Raw genomic sequence first — 25,211 nt, 5'->3', positions numbered from 1 at the left:
GACTTCATTCTTTTTTTTATGGCTAATATTCCACTGTATATTATACCACATCATCTTGATCCATTCATCTGTCAATGGACACTTAGGTTGCTCTCATATCTTGGCTATTGTAAATAATGCTGCAACGAACACAGGGGTGTATACACCTTTTCAAATTAATGTTTTTGTTTTCTTTGGAAAAATATCCAGAAGTGAAATTGCTGGATTGTATGGTAGTCCTATTTTTAATATTTTGAGGAAACTCCATATTATTTTCAATAGTGGCTGCACCAATTTACATTCCCACCAACAGTGCATGAGTGTTCCCTTTTCTCCACATCCTCACCAACACTTGTTAATTGTTATCTTTTGGATAATAGCCATTCTAACAGGTGTGAGGTGATTATTTCATTGCAGTTTTGATTACATTTCCCTGATGAGAGTGATGTTGAGCATCTTTTCATGTGCCTGTTAACCATCTGTGTGTCTTCTCTGAAAAATTTCTATTCAGGTCCTCTGCCCATTTTTTTAATTGGGTTGTTTGTTTTTTGGTTGTTGAGTTGTATGAGTTCTTGGTATATTTGGGATATTAACCCCTTATCAGACATACTGTTTGCAAATATCTTCTCCCATTCAGTAGGTAACCTTTTCGTTTTGTTGATGGTTTCCTTCACTGTGCAAAAGTTTTTAGTTTGATGCAGTCCCATTTGTTTATTTTTGCCTTTTTTGCCCTTGCCTGAGGAGACACAGCCAAAAAATATTGCTAAGACCAATGTCAAATGCCTATGTTTTCTTTTAGAAGTTTTATGGTTTCAGGTCTTACATTTAAATTTCGAACCTACTTTGAGTTTGTTTTTGTATATGGTAGGAGAACTTAGTCCAGTTATTCCAACACTATTTACTGAAGAGGATAGCTTTTTCCCACTGTATATTTTTGTCTCCTCTGTCATAGATTAATTGACCATGTACGTGTGGGTTCACTTCTGGGCTCTCTATTCTGTTTCATTGATCTATGTGTCTGTTTTTGTACCAGTACTATACTGTTTTAATTACTATAGCTTTGTAGTATAGTTTGAAATCAGGGAGCGTGATACCTCCAGCTTTGCTCTTCTCTCTCAAGATTGTTTTGGCTATTTGGGGTCTTTTGTTTCTATACAAATTTTAGAATTATTTGTTACATTATTTGTGAAAAATGTCATTGGTATTTTGATAGGAGTTGCACTGAATCTGCAGATTGCCTTGGGTAGTACAGTCATTTTAACAAGAGTAATTCTTTCAACCCATATCTTTACAGCGGTTTGTGTCATCTTCAACTTCTTTCATCAGGGTCTTACAGTTTTCTGAATACAGGTCTTTCACCTCCTTAGTTTGATTTATTCCTAGGTATTTTATTCTTTTTGATGGGATTATTTTTTAAATTTCTCTTTCTGACAGTCTGTTGTTAGTGCATAGAAATGCAACAGATTTCTGTATATTAATTTTGTATCCTACAACTTTGCTGAATTCATTGATAAATTCTAATATTTTTTGGTGGCATGTTTAGGATTTCTTACATATAGTACCATCTCATGTGCAAACAATGACAGTTTTACACCTTCCTTTCTAATTTGGATTCCTTTTATTTCTTTTTCTCGTGTGACAGTATTCTTTCACTATTTATGATATCTGCACATCAAAATTTACTTGATATGGTTAATAAGTGGACAAACAGTGAAAGCAAGTGCATACACAAAGGTGTTTGAAAGGAAAAGAATAACATGTAGAAATGAAAAAATTCATTGATTTGATCATTCTAATTAGTATTTAGGAAATCTGAAAACAAAAATGTTTTGCAATTGTGGAGCAAAAAAATGGCCATCACCTCTTCGACAAAATTAAGAGCCGTCAAAGTTCTTTTTGATAATGTAACTGCCAAGAACCAGAAGTAATAATAAGCTAAAGCCTATTAAAGATGTATTTGAAATTTGAATCTGTATTTAAAGTATAAACATATTCCAGGTTCATGCATGGAAGTTGATAAACAGCTGGCTACATTCAAAGGGCTGCATCTCTTTGGGGTACTTTCAAAACCCAGAAAAGTAAAAATAAAAATTTGGATTTGCCACCATCATCAAGAAAATGAAAAAACACACAGAATGATAAAAAAAGTATCTGTGAAGCATATATCTGATAAGGGACTTGTATCCAGAATATATAAAGAACTCTTATAACTAAATAATAAAAAGACAAATAACCCAACTAAAAACATGAACCAAGAAATTAAAGAGACATTTCTCCACAGAAGATATCTGAATGGCCAATAGGCACATGAAAAGATGCTCAACATTAGTCATTGGGGAAATGCAAATGAAAACCATACTCACTATGGTTTTTTTTTTTAATTTTTTAAATTTATTAAAATTTGATAAATAATTTCCAAGGAGAATGTGTTAGGTGGGGGCACAGAAGGCAGAAAAATCAAAAGAGAAACCATTAAGAAAAACATGGCAATTCACACAAAAAATGCTTTCACAAAATACTTTTAAAAAATGAATAAATTAAATTCAATTTCAAGTAATATTCCCCCAATATTTTCTCATTATTTTAGTGTTCATAAAAGGTATAACATATGCCTCTAGAAAAGGAAATTATCTTCTTTACCTACAGAATGGTTAAAGTACCAGCACCAGGTGGAGTTTTCCAAAAGTACAGATAGTTCAAAGAAACCAGTAAACTAAGTCTTTTGACTCATTTAATCCCTGTCACAACCCTTAATTTTAAGACTCATACTTTGAACCCCTATGTACTAGGCTAAAACTGCTCTTATTTCTGCATATGGCAGTGACAAGTAATTAGGGAAATGAAAGATCTGATCCTACTCAGGTAGATCTAACTCAAAGACCATTGTGTTAGTCTAAGAACTATCCCAGTCATCTTAAGTAATCTTAATCCATATTTTAGAATCTGCCAGGAGAGCAAATACTAAAATTTTTAAACAAATTATTCACCCTGCCCGGGTCTCCAATCAAGAATTTATGGGTATTACAAATAACTCTTTTTCACCTCACCTCACAATACACAACAGCAAACTTTAAGGAACAATAATCATAAGCTCGTATCTTTGAAAAATGGATGCAACAAAGCTTCTTCTGCTGTTATTCTTGAAGCAGGATTTAGATCTAGGAGTTTATCAAGCAGGTTGTAAGCTGCACCAGGTACCTCATCCCAGCCTTCTAGATTGGTAGGAGACTCATCAAAATTACCCCCACAGCAATTACTTTCCCCTTTGTACAATGAATTCCCTGAGTGTTGTGCTTTAGGTGTTTGTATGAGGTGAGCAGCTTTATGGTCCATCTTCTCTGAAAAATTTGGGTCTTGAGAAGTGAGCTCTTGTATATCACTTGCTAATTTAGGAGTGTTAGAATTTACACCTCTGAGCTTCTCACAGAGTTTTCTCAAGTCTTGTGCTGGAACTTCTTTGCTACACAATATTGATTTGCCAAAAGTCTTAGCAGCCTGGATAGTTTCCCTGGATCCAAGAATTGTCATAATTTGAGCCAAAGCGGTTAAATCATCACTTGCTTTATAAAATGGATATCGTCCACTAAGCAAAGAAAGGAATATGACACCTGCAGACCACATGTTAATTGCTGTAGTTTGGTTAGGGCACTTTGTCAAGACCTCTGGTGCTCTGAATCCTGGTGTACCTGCCTTAGGTGCAACCTGTTGCTGCCTTGAAAGGCAAATACTGCAAACTTTATCTGTTGCATAACAGTCACAGGTCAGGTTAGCTGGGCAAGAACTGGCAGTTTTCCTCACCACACTACTATTCATAACTTTTGTAGAAATAGCCTTCTTTTTTGTTGCTAATTTTCTAGATAGTAAATCCACAGTCTTTGACTGCTTCATAAGTTTCACTGCAGGGAAAATTCCATTTCACCCCTACTACACAATCAAAGATATCCACACTCAGTAAAATGGCACAATAAAAAAGACATATAAGTGTTAGCAAGGATGTGGAGAAACTGGAACCTTTATACACTGCTGGTGGGATGGTAAATTTCCTGCAGCCACTGTGGAAAACAGCCTAGCAGTTCCTCACATAATTAAACTTACCATGTAACCCATCAATTCCACTCCTAAGTACCTACCCAAGAGAAATGAAAACACGTTCACACAAATACTTGTACTCAAACAGTCGTAGGAACATTACTCATAATAGCCAAAAAGTAAAAACAACCCAAATCTCCATTACCTGAACGGATAAACAAATGTGGTATACTCACATAATGGACTGTTGTTTGGCAATAAAAAGGAATGAAATACTGACATATGCTACAACATTGACAGACATTGAAAATATTATGCAAAGTGAAATACACCAGCCACAAAACACTATATATTGTGTGATTCTCTTTATATGAAATATCCAGAATGGGAAAATCCATAGAGACATAAAGTAGATTGATCAGTAGTGCCTAGGGTGGGAGGGAGGATGGTCAGTGACTGCTAATGGGAAAAAGTTTCTTTTTGGGTAATAAAAATATTCTTGAATTAGCTTATGGTGATGTTCGAAAAACTGAAAATATACTAAAACTCACTGAATGGTACACTTTAAATTGGTGAATTTTATGGTAAGTAAATTATCTCTTAATAATACAGTTCTTGGGTGTGTGTGTGTAATGAATTGGGAGATTGGGATTGACATATATACACCAATATGCATAAAATGGATAACTAATAAGAACCTGCTGTATAAAAAGAGAAAAAATAAAATTCAAAGAAAAAATAATACAGTGCTTAAAAATTTGGGTTTGCTATATTTAAATACTTACTAAAATTCTAATAAAGTTGATTTTCATTATCCCTTTATTAATTAAAAAAAATTAAATTAATTCTTATTGGAGTATAGTTGCTTTACAATGTTGTGTTAGTTTCTGCTGCCATTTTTCCTTTATTTTTTTTTTTTTTTTTTGCGGTATGCGGGCCTCTCACTGTTGTGGCCTCCCCCGTTGCGGAGCACAGGCTCCGGACGCGCAGGCTCCGGACGCGCAGGCTCAGCGGCCATGGCTCACGGGCCCAGCCGCTCCGCGGCATATGGGATCCTCCCAGACCGGGGCACGAACCCGTATCCCCTGCATCGGCAGGCGGACTCTCAACCACTTGCGCCACCAGGGAGGCCCTCCTTTATTTTTATTTCTGCAAATTATTCATAAGATGACTTAAAAATATTCACTAAAAATAAGGTCCATTACTTCTAGATGGTAAATGGTGATGAACATTTTCTTGGTATACTGACGGTTAATCAACCTTCCTAAATAAATGTTTAGATTGTTAGTAGTTTTTCATTAGTATAGATGAAGTTGCTTTCAACATTTTTTTTTAACACATCTTTATAGAGTTGTCAGATCATTTCTTTAAGAAAAAGCCTGGGCGCAAAACTATTTCTCTAGAGAGGCTGTACTAATTTATACTTCTAATAGCAATGTTCAAAAGGAAAGCATCAGTTTTATCCTGAAATATGCACAACTTCATAGCTTAGTAAAAACATTCATAAGAAGGAAAAAAAACACGCCTGTACAAAACATAAAAAGAAAAAAACAAAACCAACAAAGAAAGAAAAACTATAATAATCAAAAATTCTTTTAAATACATGAGACTGAGCCTTCCTCCAATTATGGCTTTAACTGACAAAAAAATGGAAAATTTTATTACATGACATTTCTTAAGTGTAAGTTTTTCAATTTAGGACATGTCTAATTCTTTCAGAATGAATACCTAACTTACACCCCACTATTTATAGGCAAAATGTAATGAAGACACTTAGCTTTCTCTTATTTAAAAAACATATTTATAGCTCTATCTGATGAGAGGGCTTAGAAGCAATAATCCCCCAGTAGCAGCAAGATACCCAGTGACTAAGTCCTGGTTTCTAAATACCATTTTCCAATAAAAGGAACTAGGGCTCCTTGGAGAAACGGCTGATTCTAAGGCTAGGGTAAGGAAAACAAAAAATAAGCTTGGGATAACTGCCAAAACATGGAAGCAACCAAGATGTCCTTCTGTAGGTGAATAGATGAATAAACCAAGGTACTTCCAGATAATGAAATACTATTCAGCGCTAAAAAGACATGAACTATCACAGTAATCAGGACAGCATAGTACTGGCACAAAAAACAGAAATATAGATCAATGGAACAGGATAGGAAGCCCAGAGATAAACCCACACACATATGATCACCTCATCTTTGATAAAGGAGGCAAGAGTATAAGACAGCCTCTTCAATAAGTGGTGCTGGGAAAACTGGACAGCTACATGTAAAAGAATGAAATTAGATCACTCTCTAACACCATACACAAAAATAAACTCAAAATGGATTAAAGACCTAAATTTAAGGCCAGACACCATGAAACTCTTAGAGGAAAACATAGGCAGAACACTCTATGACATAAATCACAGCAAGATCCTTTTTGACCCACCTCCTAGAGAAATGGAAATAAAACCAAAAATTAACAAATGGGACCTAATGAACCTTAAAAGCTTTTGCACAGCAAAGGAAACCATAAACAAGCTGAAAAGACAACCCTCAGAATGGGAGAAAATATTTGCAAACGAAACAACTAACAAAGGATTAATCGCCAAAATATACAAGCAGCTCATGCAGCTCAATATCAAAAAGCAAACAACCCAATCCAAAAATGAGCAGAAGACCTAAATAGACATTTCTCCAAAGAAGATATACAGACTGCCAACAAACACATGAAAAGATGTTCAACATCACTAATCATTAGAGAAATGCAAATCAAAACTACAATGAGGTATCACCTCACACCAGTCAGAATGGCCGCCATCAAAAAATCTACAAACAGGGCTTCACTGGTGGCACAGTGGTTGAGAGTCCGCTTGCCAATGCAGGGGACACGGGTTCGTGCCCCGGTCTGGGAAGATCCCACATGCCACAGAGCAGCTGGGCCCGTGAGCCATGGCCGCTGAGCCTGCGCATCCGGAGCCTGTGCTCTGCAACGGGAGAGGCCACAACAGTGAGAGGCCCGCGTACCGAAAAAAAAAAATCTACAAACAACAAATACTGGAGAGGGTGTGGAAAAAGGGGAACCCTCTTGCACTGCTGGTAGGAATGTAAATTGATATAGCCACTATGGAGAACAGTACGGAGGTTCCTTAAAAAACTAAAAAGAGAACTACCATATGACCCAGCAATCCCACTACTGGGCATATACCCTGAGAAAACCATAATTCAAAGAGTTATGTACCACAATGTTCACTGCAGCACTATTTACAACAGCCAGGACATGGAAGCAACCTAAGTGTCCATCGACAAATGAATGGATAAAGAAGATGTGGCATATATATACAATGGAATATTACTCTGACATAAGAAGAAATGAAATTGAGTTATTTGTAGTGAGGTGGATGGACCTAGAGTGTGTCATACAGAGTGAAATCAGAAAGAGAAAAACAAATACAGTATGCTAACACGTATATATGGAATCTAAAAAAAAAACAAAAAGGTTCTCATGAACCTAGGGCAGGACAGGAATAAAGACAGAGACGTAGAGAATGGACTTGAGGACAGGGGGAGGGGGAAGGGTAAGCTGGGACAAAGTGAGAGAGTGGCATGGACATATATACACTACCAAATGTAAAACAGATAGCTAGTGGGAAGCTGCTGCACAGCACAGGGAGATCAGCTCCGTGCTTTGTGACCAGCTAGAGGGGTTGGATAGGGAGGGTGGGAGGGAGACACAAGAGGGAGGGAATATGGGGATATACGTATGCATATAGCTGATTCACTCTGCTATACAGCAGAAACTAACACAACACTGTAAAACAATTATACTCCAACAAAGATGTTAAAAAAAGAAAAAAAAGACGAGCTATCAAGCCATGAAAAGATATGAAGGAAACTTAAATGCATATTACTAAGAGAAAGAAGCCAATCTGAAAAGGTTGCATATTGTATGATTCCAACTATATGACATTCTGGAAAAGGCAAAGCTTTGGAGACAGTAAAAAGATTGCCAGGGGTTAGGAGGGAGGGAGGGATGCATAGGAGGAACACAGAGGATTTCTAGAGCAGTGAAATTATTCTGTATGACATCATTTGACCAAACCTATAGAACATACACTACCAAGAGTGAACCCTAAGTAAACGATGGACTTTGAGTGATAGTACTGCATCAGTGTAGGTTCATCAATCACAACAAAATGAAACAAACTAACAAACAAATCTGGGGTATCTTATAGTGCCAGAAAATAAGGAAGTACTCAAAAGACAGAAGGATAGGGGCATGTGAAAGGGATACAAGAATTAATCTGAAAGAATTCCCAACAACTAAAACAATTTGAGCAACAAAGTAAATAGCACAGCATTGAAATATAACCCAAACCATAAAATATACATCAGTCCATCCTGATATAAATGATGACATAAATAAACACATAAGAGCAAAAAGACAACAAATCATCCATACAGAAGAATTCCAAATACTCCCCCCTTCAGGAGATGAAGCATAATTCCATCTCCCACTTCCCAACCCTTCACTCCTACCTCCAGTGAGGGTGGGTGTACTTAGTAACTCACTTCCAAAGAATAGATTGGAGAAAGGGAAAAACAGTACATTTTCAGTGGAGAAACTTGGCAAAGACTACCTCACCCAAGTAATGAAGGTTAATAGCACCATATGGATATCAAGTCCCCGTGACATGATATGACAAGAAGAGCACTTCACCTCTGTGGTATTTTTTCTACCCCCCCCTAAAACTTCAGAAAAACATCAGAAAAATACAGATTGGCATACTTTCTGCAAGTCATAAAAAACAAGGAAAGACTGAGAAACTGTTACAGACTACATGAGACTAGGGAAACATGACAACTAAATGTAATGTGGTACCCTGCAGTGGATCCTGGAAAAAGGAAGAAGGCATTGATGTAACACCAGCGAAATCCAAATAAAGTCTGGAATTTAGTTAATTGTAATGTACTAACATTTGGTTCTTAGTTTTGACAAATGTACCACGGTACCGTAAGATGTTAACAACAGGGGAAACTGGGTGAGAGGTATATAAGAAGTCTGCACGATTTTTCCAACTTTTCTACATTTAAAAATTATTCAAAAATAGAAAGTTTATTTTAAAAACAACAACAACAAAATTAAACTTTAAAATGGAGCCATAGGGCTTCCCTGGTGGCGCAGTGGTTAAGAATCTGCCTGCCAATGTAGGGGACACAGGTTTGAGCCCTGGTCCAGGAAGATCCCACATGTTGCAGAGCAACTAAACCCGTGCGCCACAGCTACTGAGCCTGTGCTCTAGAGCCCGCGAGCCACAACAACTGAGCCCATGTGCCACAACTACTGAAGCCTGTGCGTCTAGAGCCCGTGCTCCTCAACAAAAGAAGCCACCACAATGAGAAGCCCGTGCACAGCAACGACGAGTAGCCCCCACTCGCCGCAACTAGAGAAAGCCTGTGCACAGCAACGAAGACTCAACTCAGCCAAAAATAATAAACAAATAAAATAAATAAAATGGAGCCATGAACCCACTAAACCAACACAGATATCCTTTTGGAAAATGTTAACCTTCTAAATTTAACTACCATTTACTCCATTTTAAACATCTGTTAAATAAAATTTAGAAAAACTAAATTTAGACAAATTTAGTCTTCTTTAGAAAGAAGACTAACAATTTCTTACTGGAGATTAAATCATGTATTAATCTGAAACATGATGTACTGTATATTAATAGTACTACAACTATGCATATTAAACTAGGAACATTTGATTGACACAGAAATACTTCATAACACATTAAAAATATAAAACCTCATATTCTGCCACTATAATCTTCTGTCAAGTTTCACTGTACATTGTGTTCTTTGGTTCACTGCACTTTACTGGTAAAGAGGGAACATATTTAATCCACTAGTGATATTATAACCAAGAAACTTGATAAATTTATACCTTTCCCATATTATGACACTTCTGAGGGGAATATATGTTGTCTCTAACTTTACAGATAAAAGAAATGAATAATGAAAGGCTGTTAAGAAAGGTTATCCAAAACTTGGATTAAGCTAAAAGGTAGACAGAACATCCTTCCAATGTAATGTGGGGACACAGACCCACTCAAAGGTTATTTAACTACCTAGGGGAATGAACTTTGCTCCATTATTCTATTTACTATCAAACTAAATATCCTAGATTAAGTAAAGTTACATGTTCACTTATAGATTTTTGTCCAGTAGAGTTGCAAATCATTTCTCTCAGGTAGAAGAGAAAATTCCAAAGGTTAGGCTTTATCGGTCTGTGGGACATTAAGCAGTTCATAACTAAACTAGCAATCTTATTCTAAAATTCTTTTATTAAATGCGTATGAATCCACAGCTCTGCAAATGGTCTTTGAACTAGCCTTACTATTTTACTTATTTCTTCAGTAATTACTGAATTGAATAAAATATTTTATTTCTATGAATCATGTTTTTAATTTTTTAAAATTATACTTTGACAGGCATAAGGAACTTTCCATGACATGCTTGACATGGCCTTTCCCACATACAGCTCTGCAAATCCTACAATCTCACAGGGCTATTATGATTATAGTTTTTCTGCACCGTATTCTGATAATGTTGTCAATTATTTGGTTATTGGAATTATTAAATAATATCTTTGTCAAAGGTAAATCTAAGTAAAGTATATATTATTTTCAAGACCCTCTTTATTCCACCATTGACACTCTCCATCTTGCCAGTAAAGTCTGTAAAAAAAATAAACATGAACACTATTCTATTTCCCCTGTTTTTCCACCCCGCGCATTTTAAAAACAATGGGAAATACAAGATTCCCTGTTTTTACTGGAGCCATTTCCTGAAGAGATTTTTAAGTCTCAAGTTCTGTATGAGAAAACAAAGATATATACATCTTCGTAGGAGACTCAGTACTTGCTGAGTCGGCATTAAGAAATTACCCACAGAATCAGAGAATATAAGATTTAGACAGGACTTTAAAGATTTTCCTTTCCAATCTCCAAAAAGAAAGAAATAGGGCAAAAAGTATTGTAGTGACTTTCCAGAGGTCTGAGAGTGGCTAAAATTAATGTGATCTGACTTCTAATACTTTCTAAATGGGCACTTATCTCCCATGATGACTTTGTGGGTTAATTTTCTTTCTTTAAACCAATTATTAAAAAAATATTTTTTCTTCCACTTGTTCCAGGTACCTCTCTTATAATTTTTAGGTGTAAATTATAACTGCCTTTACTTTCATAAACATGATTAATTATACTTATATTTTGATTATGTGTTTTGAGATTTAAGCAAAGAAAGATTAGTAAAAAGAAAAAAAAAACCACAACTTCATATTTCCAGTGTTACATTCTTCACCAAAAACCAAAGTCTAGACTAATGTGATTTTTTTAGAAAGAAATTTGGATATTGTCAAATTTGTCAATCTAAATGTACTTTTAGTGAATTGAAGTGGACTAATCACAAACATGAATTACAATTTTTAGGTTTGAGCATCAGGAAAGAAAACATTATTACACTCTCACCCAACCAACATCAGTAGTCCATTAAAGCAAAAGAGAAAACTCTGTACCCTGACATCACTTCTAGATGAAGTTGTCCTGAGACAGTTAAGAAAACAGGAACATTGAAGAAATTCTCCTCAGGTACCTTTATTTTGCTTGAAGGCTGCAAAAGAAAACACAAGCCATAAAAAGCTATTACATGTTTTGCTCTGCTTTTCACATTCACATTTGTGCCAAAACTAAAAAATCATATGCTATTAAACATATATGAGAACAGGTTCATTCTTATAAAAAAAAAAAAAAAGGCAGCTTTCAGTATACACTTAAAAGAGAAAATTCCTGCTTGGAAAGTGCTAAGTTCAAGGAAGTTTGCTCCATATTTTTCAAAACATATAACAACCAAAAGACAAACTATTTTTGTCACAAAATATACTCCTTCCTAAAAACTGATTTTGATTGAGGGGCAAGCTGAAATTATGAATTATTAAGAAATTATGAATTAGAAGTTTTAAATGTGAGGCATTACATAGTCTTTTAAAATTCTGACCCATGACTGAGATTTAATTTTAAGGGAATAGCCTCTAAAACATGTCTTGTCATATTATTATTAAATTATTAATAGTAACGCTTTTAATACAGATTTTTATAAACTTTTAAACACATTAATTTCACTTACTCTTCCCGACAACTAGGAGATAAAGCAGGACCATATCTTTAAAAGATATGATGAACATTTAAAGATTTTTATGAACTTACAGTATAGATAGAGTGATTATTCCATTTGAAACTGACAGGAAATACGTCAGCCAACACTTATTAACAGTTAAGATAAAAAATTATTTGGAGATCAAACATAATTTAAATAGTATAATTAAGAAAGCTTCTAGATCAAGTTATGACCATTATATCCATTTGGGGGAAGGAAGCTAATTTACCTACTCTTGTATTTCAAATTGTGATCTGAAAATGTCTTTCTGTAATGGTGCACTATAACAAGTGCTGTAAAAGCAACAAAGCCAATATAAAATTTTCAACACAGGATGTAAGACTCCTTTTAAGAGACTTAGTACCAACTACTGAATTATAGAAACACATGAAATGAAGATATCTTATTTAACTCCATCGGTTGTTCTAAAAATATTGCATATCATGTATGGTTATGTGTGTATATGAATGTGAAATCTAGTGTAAAATTACCAACTGAAATCATTCATTTATTTTGTAATTGCCTATTATTTTTAAAACTTACCTTTATCTGGTCCTAAATGTCCTATTATTGCTTTTCAAAAAATCATCTTTGAAACCCATTATCACTTAAAGGATATTGTTTCCAAGGACTTAAATACTCAATACTAAAATATTCGAATTATGTTAGGATTTCAAAATAAGAGACATGTTCTCTGGTATTTCTTCACTATTTACTAAATAATTATATTTCAAATCAGGCCCAGCACACTTATAAGAATATTATACTTTCTCCTTTCCCTCACCTCTTTAGTCTATAATTTGTATTGGTGTTTTATCCTCACTTCTCTAAAAATGATTTCTCTCATCTCCTGCACATATAAAAAAGTCTTAATATTTAGGACTTGATTTTAGTCTCTCATTTATTAGCATTTGTACAAAATGATGTCTGAGCTTCTTATATCTCTTAAATCCAACTTATTTAAAGTTAAAAACATATCACTACTTCATTATGCCTTCCAATGTCATATGTAAGCATTTAAATATGAAATTCATACTACTTTTTTATAAATTACTTCCTTTCAGTTCTCCTTTATATTACAGTGAATGCATTACAGTGACTTAAAATTTTCTGTATGTATTAAGTTGTATTACCTATATATTTTATTTCAGGATATTAAAGGGACATTATAAAATATTTTTTTAAAAAGTAATTGCTGGGGACTTCCCTAGTGGTCCAGTGGTTAAGACTTCACCTCCCAAGGCAGGAGGTGCACGTTCGATCCCTGGTCGGGGAGCTAAGATACCTGGTGGCAAAAAAACCAAAACATAAAAACAGAAGCAGGGCTTCCCTGGTGGCGCAGTGGTTGAGAGTCCGCCTGCCGATGCAGGGGAAACGGGTTCGTGCCCCAGTCTGGGAAGATCCCACATGCCGCGGAGCGGCTGTGCCCGTGAGTCATGGCCGCTGAGCCTGTGCGTCCGGAGCCTGTGCTCCGCAATGGGAGAGGCCACAACAGTGAGAGGCCCACATACCGCAAAAAAAAAAAAAAAAAAAAAAAAAACAGAAGCAATATTGTAACAAATTCAATAAAGACTTTAAACATGGACCACATCAAAAAAATAAAAATCTTAAAATGGTGGGATAGGTAGCTCCAAAGGCCTATCTCTCTACAGAAAAACTGAAAATAATGAGTAAAAACTATAAGCATCAACAGTGGGAACTCTGGAAATTAGTCAAAGGTTTAAAGTCACCAAACAAATGCTGCATCAAGAAAGAGGAAACTTAAAAATGGTAGACTCCACCTAACAATAGCAGACTGCACACTCTTTTCAAGTACACATGGACACTGTCCAAGATCGACCATATGCTAGAACATAACAAATCTCAACAAATCAGATAAATTATCTTTTATGAACATAATGGGATGAAACTAGAAATGTAAACTGGTGCAGTTACTTGGGAAAAGACTTTGGTGGTTCTTTAAAAAGATTAACAAGAATTATTATATATACAACATACAAATTCTACCTCTAGGTATTATGTCTAAAAGAATTACAACCAAGTATTCAAGCAACAATGCATTAAAAGTATTGTATACCATCCTTCATCCCAGGGATTCATCCCAGGGATGCAAGGATTTTTCAATATCGCAAATCAATCAATGTGATACATCACATGAACAAACTGAAGAACAAAAACTATACAATCATCTCAATAGATACAGGAAAAGCTTTTGATAAAATTCAATATCCATTTCTGATAAAATAAACTCTTCAGAAAGTAAGCACAGAGGGAACATACCTCAACATAATAAAGGCCATATACGACAAACCCACAGCTAACATCATACTCAACAGCAAAAAGCTGAAAGAACTTGCTCTAAGATCAGGAACAAGGCAATGATGCCCACTCTCGCCACTTTTATTGAACATAGTTTTGGAAATCCTAGTCACAGCAACCAGAGAAGAAAAAGAAACAAAAGGAATCCAAATTGGAAAAGAAGAAGTAAAACTGTCGCTGTTTGCAATGACATGATGCTATACATAGAAAAGCCTAAGATGCTACCAGAAAACTACTAGAGCTCATCAATGAATTTGGTAAAGTTGTTGAATAAAAATTAATATAAAGAAATCTGTTACATTTCTATACACTAACAAAGAAAGATCGGGAAGAGAAATTAAGGAAAAATACCATTTACCATCATATCAAAAAGAACAAAATACCTAGGAATAAACCTGTCTAAGGAGACAAAAGACCTTTACTCTGAAAACTATAAGACACTGATGAAAGAAATCAAAGATGACATAAACAGATGGAGACATGTACCATGTTCTTGTATTGCAAGAATCAATATTGTGAAAATGACTATACTACCCAAAGCAATCTACAGATTCAATGCAATCCCTATCAAACTATCAATGGCATTCTTCACAGAATTAGACCAAAAAGATCTTACAACTTGTATGGAAACACAAAAGACCCCAAATCGTCGAAGCAATCTTGAGAAAGAAAAATGGAGCTGGAGGAATCAGGCTCCCTGACTTCAAACTATACCACAAAGCTACAGTAATCAAGACAGTATGGTACTGGCACAAAAACAGAAATATAGATCAATGGTACAGTACAGAATGCCCAGAGATAAACTCATGCACATATGGGCACCTAATTTATGACAAATGAGGCAAGAACATACAATGGAGAAAAGACAGCCTCTTCAGTAAGTGGTGCTGGGAAAACTGGACAGCCACATGTAAAAGAATGAAATTAGAACACTCCCTAACACCATACACAAAAATAAACTCCAAATGGATTAAAGACCTAAATGTAAGGCCAGACACTATAAAACTCTTAGAGGAAAACATAGGCAGAACACTCTATGACATAAATCACAGCAAGATCCTTTTGACCCACCTCCTAGAGAAATGGAAATAAAAACAAAAATAAATAAGTGGGACCTAATGAAACTGAAAAGCTTTTGCACAGCAAAGAAAATCATAAAAAAGATGAAAAGACAACCCTCAGAATGAAAGAAAATATTTGCAAACAAAACAACTGACAAAGGATTAATCTCCAAAATATATAAGCAACTCATGCAGCTCAATATCAAAAAGCAAACAATCCAGTTAAAAAATGGGTAGAAGACCTAAATAGACATTTCACCAAGGAAGACATACAGATGGCCAAGAGGCACATGAAAAGATGTTCAACATCACTAATTATTAGAGAAATGCAAATCAAAACTACGAGGTATCACCTCATGCCGGTCAGAATGGCCATTATCAAAAAACCTAGAATCAATAAAAGCTGGAAAGGGTGTGCTGAAAAGGGAACCTGCCTGCACTGTTGGTGGGAATGTAAATTGATACAACCACTATGGAAAACAGTATGGAGGTTCCTTAAAAAACTAAAAATACAACTGTCATATGACCCAGTAATCCCACTACTGGGCATATACCCAGAGAAAACCATAATTCAAAAAGAGACATGTACCACATGTTCATTACAGCACTATTTACAATAGCCAGGACATGGAAGCAACCTAAATGTCCATCGACTGATGAATGGATACAGAAGATGTGGTATATACATACACAGTGGAATTTTACCAGCCACAGAAAAGAATGAAATAATGCCATTGGCAGCAACATGGATGGACCTAGAGATTATCATATTAAGTGAAGTAAGTCAGAAAGAGAAAGACAAATATCATATGACATCATTTATATGTGGAATCTAAAAAAGTGATATGAATGAAGTTACCTACAAAACAGAAATAGACTCAGACACAGAAAACAAACTTATGGTTACCAAAGGGGAAAGGGCAGGGAGGGATAAATTAGAAGTGTGGGATTAACATATACACACTACTATGTATAAACAGATAAACAACAAGGACCTACTGTTTAGCATGGGGAACTATATTCAATGTCTTGTAAGAACTTACAATGGAAAAGAATTTGGAAAATAATATACATAAATATAAAATGAATCACTGTTCTATACATCTGAAGCTAACACAAGATTGTAAATTAACTATACTTCAATTTTAAAAAGTTATAAAAATTTTAAAAATCCAAGTATTCAAATAGATACTTGTACATTAATGTTCATAACAGCACTATTCACAACAGACAAAGATGGAAACATGGATAAGTGGATAAACAAAATATAGTATATATAAACAATGAAATACTATTTAGCCATAAGATGGAATGAAGTACTTATATATGCTAAAACACGGATAAACCTTGAAAACACTATGCTAAGTAAAAGAAAGACATAAAAGGCTACATATTGTATGATCCCATTTATATGAAATATCTAGAGTAGGTAAATCCATAGAGACTAATCGGTGAAAGCCATGGTCTGGGGAGAAGGGTAAATGGGAAGTGACTACTTAATGGGCATGAGGTTTTCTTTGGGATAATGAAAATGTTTTGGAACTTAATAGGGGTGGTAGTTGTATAACACTGTAAATGTAGTAAATGCCACTGAAATATACCCTTTAAAGTGGTTAATTTTATGTTGCATGAACTTCATCTCAATTTTTTAAAAAGCATACATAAACAAGTAATTATTAGACATGACAGGGTCAAAAATTACTAACATGGGATTGCAAATTTAAGATTCACAATCTTAAATACTTCCATTAGTAATGAAGAAAGAATAAAAATATATGAATTAAGTATCCAACTTTGTGACTTTGCCAGTGGAGATGGACTTCTTTAAAAAAGATCCTCAAATTGCAACACTAAAGTTAAGAATTTCTATTTAATAAAGGAAGATATAGGCAGTTAAACAGAACAACATATTGTATTATGGATAAAATATTTTCAGCTTCTAGAACTGACAAGTGATTAATGGACAGAAAATATAAGGACCTCCTGTGAAGAAAACAAGAAAGAGAAAATAAGCTGCTCCCCAACTGGACAATGGATATGAAAAGCAGATTTACAGAAAAGAAAATTCAAAAGGTTAAGATGTATGAAGAAACACTCAAACTCACTACGAATTAGAGAAACACAAATTAAAACAAGGCATTTTAAGAAGAATTCATTACATATATCCAACTGACAAAGATTAGAAAGTTGTAAAATATCAAGTGTAGAGGTAGATTCAGGATGTGGTAGGCAGATTTCTAAGATATGTCCGAAGATTCTGAGCCCCTGGTTTACTCAACCACTAAGCCAGGTACTGATATGAAGGGATTTTGCAAATTTAATTAAAGTTCCAAATCAGATGGCCTCAGGATTTGGAGATTTTCTGGGTGTTCGTGACCTAATCACGTGAGCCTTTTAAAAGCAGAAAGTTTTCTACAGCTGGCTGCAGAAGAGTAAGTCAGTAATTTGAAGCATGAGAAGGATTTGACATGCTGTTGCTGGCTTGAAGATGGAGGAAGACACAGGGAAAGGTGCTTAGAGCAGTCTCTAGGAGCTGAGAGCAATCTGGCCAGCAGCCAGCAGCAAAATGGGAACTTCAGTCCTACAACCACAAAGAACTGAATTCTACTGACAGCAAGAATGGGTTTGGAAGAGAACCTCAAGCTCCAGATGAGAACATAGAAAGCTTAGTTGACACACTGGTTTTGGGCTTGTGAGACCCTGAGATCCTAGCCACGCCATTCTGTACTATTGAACTATAGAGCTGTGAACTAATAAAGAGATGTTGTTTTAAGTCACTAAGTTACAAATCTATAAAAAACTACTTCATAGGGAAACAGGAACCCTCAGGTAATGTCAATATAGTCTAAACTGGCACTGCTATTCTGGATAACATAGTGAAATTCAGAATGTATATACCCCATGATCAAGGAACTCCAGTCCTGGATATCCATTCTAAAGAAATTTTCACACAAGTCTCTTAGGGAATATGTATAAAACTATTTATTGCAGTATTTTTTTTCTGGGTGTAACTGAGAATTGGAAACAACCTAAGGGTCTATTACTAGAAAGGGTAAGTGAATTGTAGCAGACAAATATCAATGAATATTCTGCAGCAATGATAAGCAACAAATAGATGTACCTATAGCAACATGGATAGATTTCAAAACAAAGAGTTAAATGGAAAAAAGTAGGAAACAAAATAAGATACATATTATCATTAATGTAAATTTAAAATATACATAAAAGATCACTCACATTTTATGAGGCTATATACATAATAAAAGATATATCAAAGATATTAAAGTGAGTGCCTCCAAGAGAATATAAGGAATGGAAGTGGGGATTGGGATAAAGAGGAAAAATTAAAACAAGAAAGGGGTTATGCTGGATGGCGTTTTGTCAGCTTGGCATTACTACTCCCACCTAAACTGAGGATTGTGTTTCCTAGAATCCCCTTTCCTGCATGGTTCCAGGTTACAGTTGGCCATCTATTGTTGGAGAGGAATGTGCATAAGATTTGAGAGGAGAAAATGAAATTGAAGTCATTAATCTCAGAAGACTGTGGCAGTCTGACACAGTGACACACATTCACCGTGGTGCTTGGTGATCTCTAATTTCTAGCTTGTCTCCTTACTACTGACCAACAGTAGCTCTATGATAACCACCAAGTGTTGGACTGCAGTTACTACAGAGTGGACTGTGTTAGATTAATTGCATTAATGGCTCTAATTTATCACACTTCTCTATATCAGCATCCCTTGGCATATCATACGCTAACCCTGAGCTTGGCCATGTGACTTGTTTTGGTCAATGGCATGGTAACAAAATTGACAAAAATAGTGGCTTAAAAACATGCTTATGAAGTTCACATTCTTTCTTGGACCTAGGCCACCAAAGAGATCACACCCTGATTATTGTGATGGAGGAATTTGAGAGACATGTGGAGAAGAGATGGGTCATCCCACATGAGGCCATCCTAGACTGCCCAGCTCCCAGTCAATCCATCAGCTGACTAAGCCAAACCCAGATCAGAACCACTCAAATGACCTGTAGTCTCACAGGAAAGAATAAATGGTTTCATTACACAGTGAGAGGATACAAGGGCCTTGCAAAGACCTATAATGACAGTGTGCCGTGAAAGAAAATTATGTTAAACTAAATTCTGTATTCCTGAGGTTAAAAAAATACACATTCAGACACACATACTTCTACAAAAACAACCATAGCCAATATGCACTTAGCATTTACTCTGTGCTAAGGAGTTTACAAGCAATCCAATGAAGTAAGTACTAGTATCCCCATTTACAGAGAAGGAAACAGACACAGAGGTTAATAACTTAACTTGCCTAATATGACAACATGAACCAAGGTGGTCGGGGTCCAGAATCTCTATTCTTAACCACACATTATTTCCAGGAGTCATAAGAAATACTTAACAATGGTTGATTCTGGGGAAGGAAACTAGATTACTGGGGAACAAGGTATGATGGAATCCTTCTGCGCTTTGATTTTTAAAAAAATTTTTCAAAGATTTTTTTTGAAGTGCACCATTTTTAAGGTCTTTATTGAATTTGTTACAATATTGCTTCTGTTTTATGTTTTGGTTTTTTGGCCACGAGGCATGTGGATCTTAGCTCTCCAACCAGGGATCGAACCTGCACCCCCTGAATTGAAAGGCGAAGTCTTAACCACTGGACTGCCAGGGAATTCCCTTCTGCACTTTTAAATTGGTACCTTTTGAACAATAAACTACATTACCTGTTCAAAAAATAAATTTAAAATAGCATATTTGTTAAGAGGGACTCAGAGGTACTATCAGCAAGTACGCAGAATAAAAAGTATACTGGTTTTATTCCCTGTGTATTCTCTCTTTTTTTTTTTTAAAGAAGATGTTGGGGGTAGGAGTTTTATTAATTAATTTATTTACTTTTGCTGTGTTGGGTCTTTGTTTCTGTGAGAGGGCTTTCTCTAGTTGTGGCAAGCGGGGGCCACTCTTCATCGCTGTGCGTGGGCCTCTCACTATCGCGGCCTCTCTTGTTGTGGAGCACAGGCTCCAGATGCGCAGGCTCAGTAGTTGTGGCTCATGGGCCTAGTTGCTCTGCAGCATGTGGGATCCTCCCAGACCAGGGCTCGAACCCGTGTCCCCTGCATTAGCAGGCAGATTCCCAACCACTGTGCCACCAGGGAAGCCCCCCCCCTGTGTATTCTTGATCACATAAACACTAACAATTTAAACTTTTGTCCTATAGTGGTGTGGATTACTCCGGTCAGCACCAATCGGAAAATCAAAAAGCCAAGAACAAAGTATGGAACAAAGTCAAATACCAGGAAAAATACAGGTGGTTAGTAAAGTCTAACACTGCTCTATTTATAATGAAAATAGTTGGGGCAAGCCAAAAGAAGAGAAGGCCAAACGATATTGAGTTCTTTGAGTAGGAACTGAGTTTATACATGTTGGTATGCTAAGCACCTAGCAAAGTGCCAGAGACAAGTAATTGCTCCATAAATGTTTGTTGACCAAAAGAGTGATGTCAAGTGTGAGTGAGGGGATCAGCAATGAGAAGAAGCACAAGGAACCATAAAAGCTTCTAGCAAAGTGTCATGGCATTGCTGCTCTAAAAGATATCTTTAGTGCACATTTAGTGTCATGTTTGTTTTCAAACAAAGGTACTGATAAGCAGGTACTATTACAGAAATAAATTATTTCTTATATTAACTTTTTAAACTACATTGCTTATAAATAATTCTCCATTACTTTTCTAGCACAACTGTAAATAGGTGTTTTCTGTGGTTTTTCTTTAGTATCACCATCAGCTGAACACTGATAAGCATTCTAAACAACACAAAAGGGAGAGAATGTATTTTCAATACAGTATATGGTTGTATGTTTAAAGTAGCTTAGAGGAAATTTTTCATTTTCTTCAGAAATGTAAACTGTGTGACCACTATGATTCTATCTTCCTCCTATCCACTCCCACTCACAAACACGTAATTTGTAGATATCCTATATAATCAAATACCATTTTTGACTAAATACAAAAAACATCTATCCTCTTCCTACCTTCCCAACAGCAAATCCCTAATTCTGACATCCATCAAACAGAAAGATTTAGAAAAGATGATGAGATAGTATCATCAATATAATCTTCTGATCACTGAAAAAAATAGCTCTTCAACATTACCTTTTTCACCTTTCTCAAGACTGTGCCTCACTTAGTTCCAAAGGAGGCATCTCTCCATATATTCTCTCATATACCTTTCTGCTCTCTAACAAATCTCTAGTTACCTCTGGGACAGCTTCATTTCCTTCTCTCTTTATGCTTGCAAGTCTTTAAATGATCCAAACCCACATCAAGCACTGTGAGAGTCACAAGTAAAAATTAAACATAATACTAAAAAATGCTGTGTTTTATTTATTTTTAAAAGTTCCTGAAGCAAAACATTGAGCTGGGTGATGGCATTTGGTTGTTTATAGTATTATTCTCTGTGCTTTTCTGTATGTTTAAAGTTACAAAAAACCACAGATCAGTATTTCCAGCTCTTAAAAATGTATAGCATATTATTGTGTAATCCCCACAAGTGTTAATACTTTTCATTCTCCTATTTTCTTCAAGCATAAAATATTTTACTTTATTCAGGTTCACTGTTTTTGTTCTAATTACTAGAGTGTTCTCTAAGTTTACATTAATAGTTGTAGTATTTTTATCTATATGATGTATTAAATAGTCTCATGGCTGTCCTGTGAATATAATTATTATATATTTCTGTAAGGGAAAAAGAGTTCTAAGATCCAAAATAACCAACTTAAAAATAAACTTTCCAAATCTCTGATTATATTTCTGCTATACCTTAAAGAAAAAAGATAACTAAATTAAGCTAAACATAATTAAAGAAATAAAATAAAAATTAAAAGTGTTTCATGCACTGTCAAAAAACCCATAATGACAAAGATCAGTAAGCCTGAGGCAAGTAATGAGATACCAAAGTATTCTGGTTGGTTTATGTTAAAAAATATTTTACACAATAAATGAAAGCTCTAATTCCAAAAATCGATTTCACTGTATAGTACTTTAAAAAACGTTTTTATATTCTACTATTTTTCCCAAATCAGAGAAAATACTAAAGGGCTTTACTAAATACTAAAGAAATATGTTGAAGATGGGATAAGAGTGAGATGAAAAATTACCATAGCATTATTATCCTGATATTCCTTGGGGAAAAACATATATTCACACATAGTAATCAAACTGGCAAAAATTAAAGACAAAGAAAAATTACTGAAAGCAGCAAAGGAAAAATGACAAATAACATACAAGGGAACTCCCATAAGGTTAACATCTGATTTCTCAGCAGAAACACTACAAGCCAGAAGGGAGTGGCATGATATACTTAAAGTGATGAAAGGGAAGAAACTACAACCAAGATTACTCTACCCGGCAAGGATCTCATTCAGATTCGATGGAGAAATCAAAAAGCTTTACAGAGAAGCAAAACCTAAGAGAATTCAGCACCACCAAACCAGCTCTACAACAAATGCTGAAGGAACTTCTCTAAGTGGGAAACACAACAGAAGAAAAGGACCTACAAAAACAAACCCAAAACAATTAAGAAAATGGTCATAGGAACATACATATTGATAATTACCTTAAACGTGAATGGATTAAATGCTCCAACCAAAAGACACAGACTGGCTGAATGGATACAAAAACAAGACCCTTATATATGCTGTCTACAAGAGACCCACTTCAGACCTAGGAACACATACAGAATGAAAGTGAGGGGATGGAAAAAGATATTCCATGCAAATGGAAATCAAAAGAAAGCTGGAGTAGCAATACTCATATCAGATAAAATAGACTTTAAAATAAAGAATGCAACAAGAGACAAGGAAGGACACTACATAATGATCAAGGGATCAATCCAAGAAGAAGATATAACAATTATAAATATATATGTACCTAACACAGGAGCACCTCAATACATAAGGCAACTGCTAACAGCTCTAAAAGAGGAAATCGACAGTAACACAATAATAGTGGGGGACTTTAACAGCTCACTTACACCAATGGACAGATCATCCAAACAGAAAATTAATAAGGAAACACAAGCTTTAAATGACACAATAGACCAGATAGATTTAATTGATATTTATAGGACATTCCATCCAAAAACAGCAGATTACACTTTCTTCTCAAGTGTGCAAGGAAAATTCTCCAGGATAGATAACATCTTGGGTCACAAATCAAGCCTCAGTAAATTTAAGAAAATTGAAATCACATCAAGCATCTTTTCTGACCACAACTCTATGAGATTAGAAATGAATTAGAGGGGGCTTCCCTGGCGGGGCAGTGGTTGAGAGTCAGCCTGCCGATGCAGGGGACGTGGGTTCGTGCCCCGGTCTGGGAGGATCCCACATGCCGTCGAGCGGCTGGACCCATGAGCCATGGCCGCTGAGCCAGCGCGTCCGGAGCCTGTGCTCCGCAATGGGAGAGGCCACAACAGTGAGAGGCCCGTGTACCACAAAAAAAAAAAAAAAAAAAAAAATTAGTAGAAATGAATTAGAGGGGAAAAAAACCGTAAAAAACACAAACACAAGGAGGCTAAACAATACATTACTAAATAACCAAGAGATCACTGAAGAAATCAAAGAGGAAATAAAAAAATACCTAGAGACAAATGACAATGAAAATACGACAATCCATAACCTATGGGATGTGGCAAAAGCAGTTCTAAGAGGGACGTTTATAGCTATACAAGCCTATATCAAGAAACAAGAAAAATCTCAAATAAACAATCTAACCTTACACCTAAAGGAACTAGAGAAAGAAGAACAAACAAAACCCAAAGTTAGCAGAAAAAAAGAAATAATAAAGATCAGAGCAGAAATAAATGAAATAGAAACAAAGAAAATAATAGCAAAGATCAATAAAACTAAAAGCTGGTTCTTTGAGAAGATAAACAAAATTGACAAACCATTAGCCAGACTCATCAAGAAAAGGAGGGAGAGGACTCAAATCAATAAAATTAGAAATGAAAAAGGAGAAGTTACAACAGACACCGCAGAAATACAAAGCATCCTAAGAGACTACTACAAGCAACTCTATGCCAATTAAATGGACAACTTGGAAGAAATGGACAAATTCTTAGAAAGGTATAACCTTCCAAGACGGAACCAGGAAGAAATAGGAAATATGAACAGACCAATCACAAGTAATGAAATTGAAACTGTAATTAAAAATCTTCCAACAAACAAAAGTCCAGGACCAGATGGCTTCACAGGTGAATTCTATCAAACATTTAGAGAAGAGCTAACACCCATCCTTCTCAAACTCTTCCAAAAAATTGTGGAGGAAGGAACACTCCCAAACTCATTCTATGAGGCCACCATCACCCTGATACCAAAACCAGACAAGGATACTACAAAAAAAGAAAATTACAGACCAATATCACTCATGAATATATATGCAAAAGTCCTCAACAAAATACTAGCAAACAGAATCCAACAACACATTAAAAGGATCATACACCATGATCAAGTGGGATTTATCCCAGGGATGCAAGGATTGTTCAATATACGCAAATCAATCAATGTGATACACCATATTAAAAAATTGAAGAATAAAAACCATATGATCATCTC

The 25,211-nt window shown here is 35.4% G+C and overlaps 2 protein-coding genes across 4 annotated transcripts in view; both read right to left on the bottom strand.

Annotated features, from left to right (window-relative positions):
- The window catches only part of NARS2 (asparaginyl-tRNA synthetase 2, mitochondrial), a 150,740-nt gene that overhangs the window by 69,950 nt on the left and 55,579 nt on the right, over window positions 1-25,211 (bottom strand). For all 3 annotated transcript variants that reach the window (XM_060103966.1, XM_060103967.1, XM_060103968.1), the window contains one exon: window positions 11,572-11,666. In XM_060103966.1, coding sequence (XP_059959949.1) covers window positions 11,572-11,666 — 95 coding nt within the window. The remainder of the gene's footprint in view (window positions 1-11,571; window positions 11,667-25,211) is intronic.
- Window positions 3,064-3,877, bottom strand: LOC132493202 (cell division cycle 7-related protein kinase-like). Its single transcript, XM_060103514.1, has one exon. It carries the CDS (start codon window positions 3,865-3,867, stop codon window positions 3,064-3,066), a length of 804 nt encoding a protein of 267 aa, XP_059959497.1. The 5' UTR covers window positions 3,868-3,877.

Source organism: Mesoplodon densirostris, chromosome 7 (assembly GCF_025265405.1).
Source record: "Mesoplodon densirostris isolate mMesDen1 chromosome 7, mMesDen1 primary haplotype, whole genome shotgun sequence".
Classification (NCBI taxonomy): Eukaryota; Metazoa; Chordata; class Mammalia; order Artiodactyla; family Ziphiidae; genus Mesoplodon; species Mesoplodon densirostris.
The sequence above is the reverse complement of the archived record's forward strand: the minus strand, read 5'-3'. Positions and strand labels throughout refer to the sequence as shown.

Coding starts and splice junctions, on each gene's coding strand:
- LOC132493202 (XM_060103514.1), bottom strand. CDS start 3,867: ATGAAGCAGTCAAAGACTGTGGATTTACTATCTAGAAAATTAGCAACA.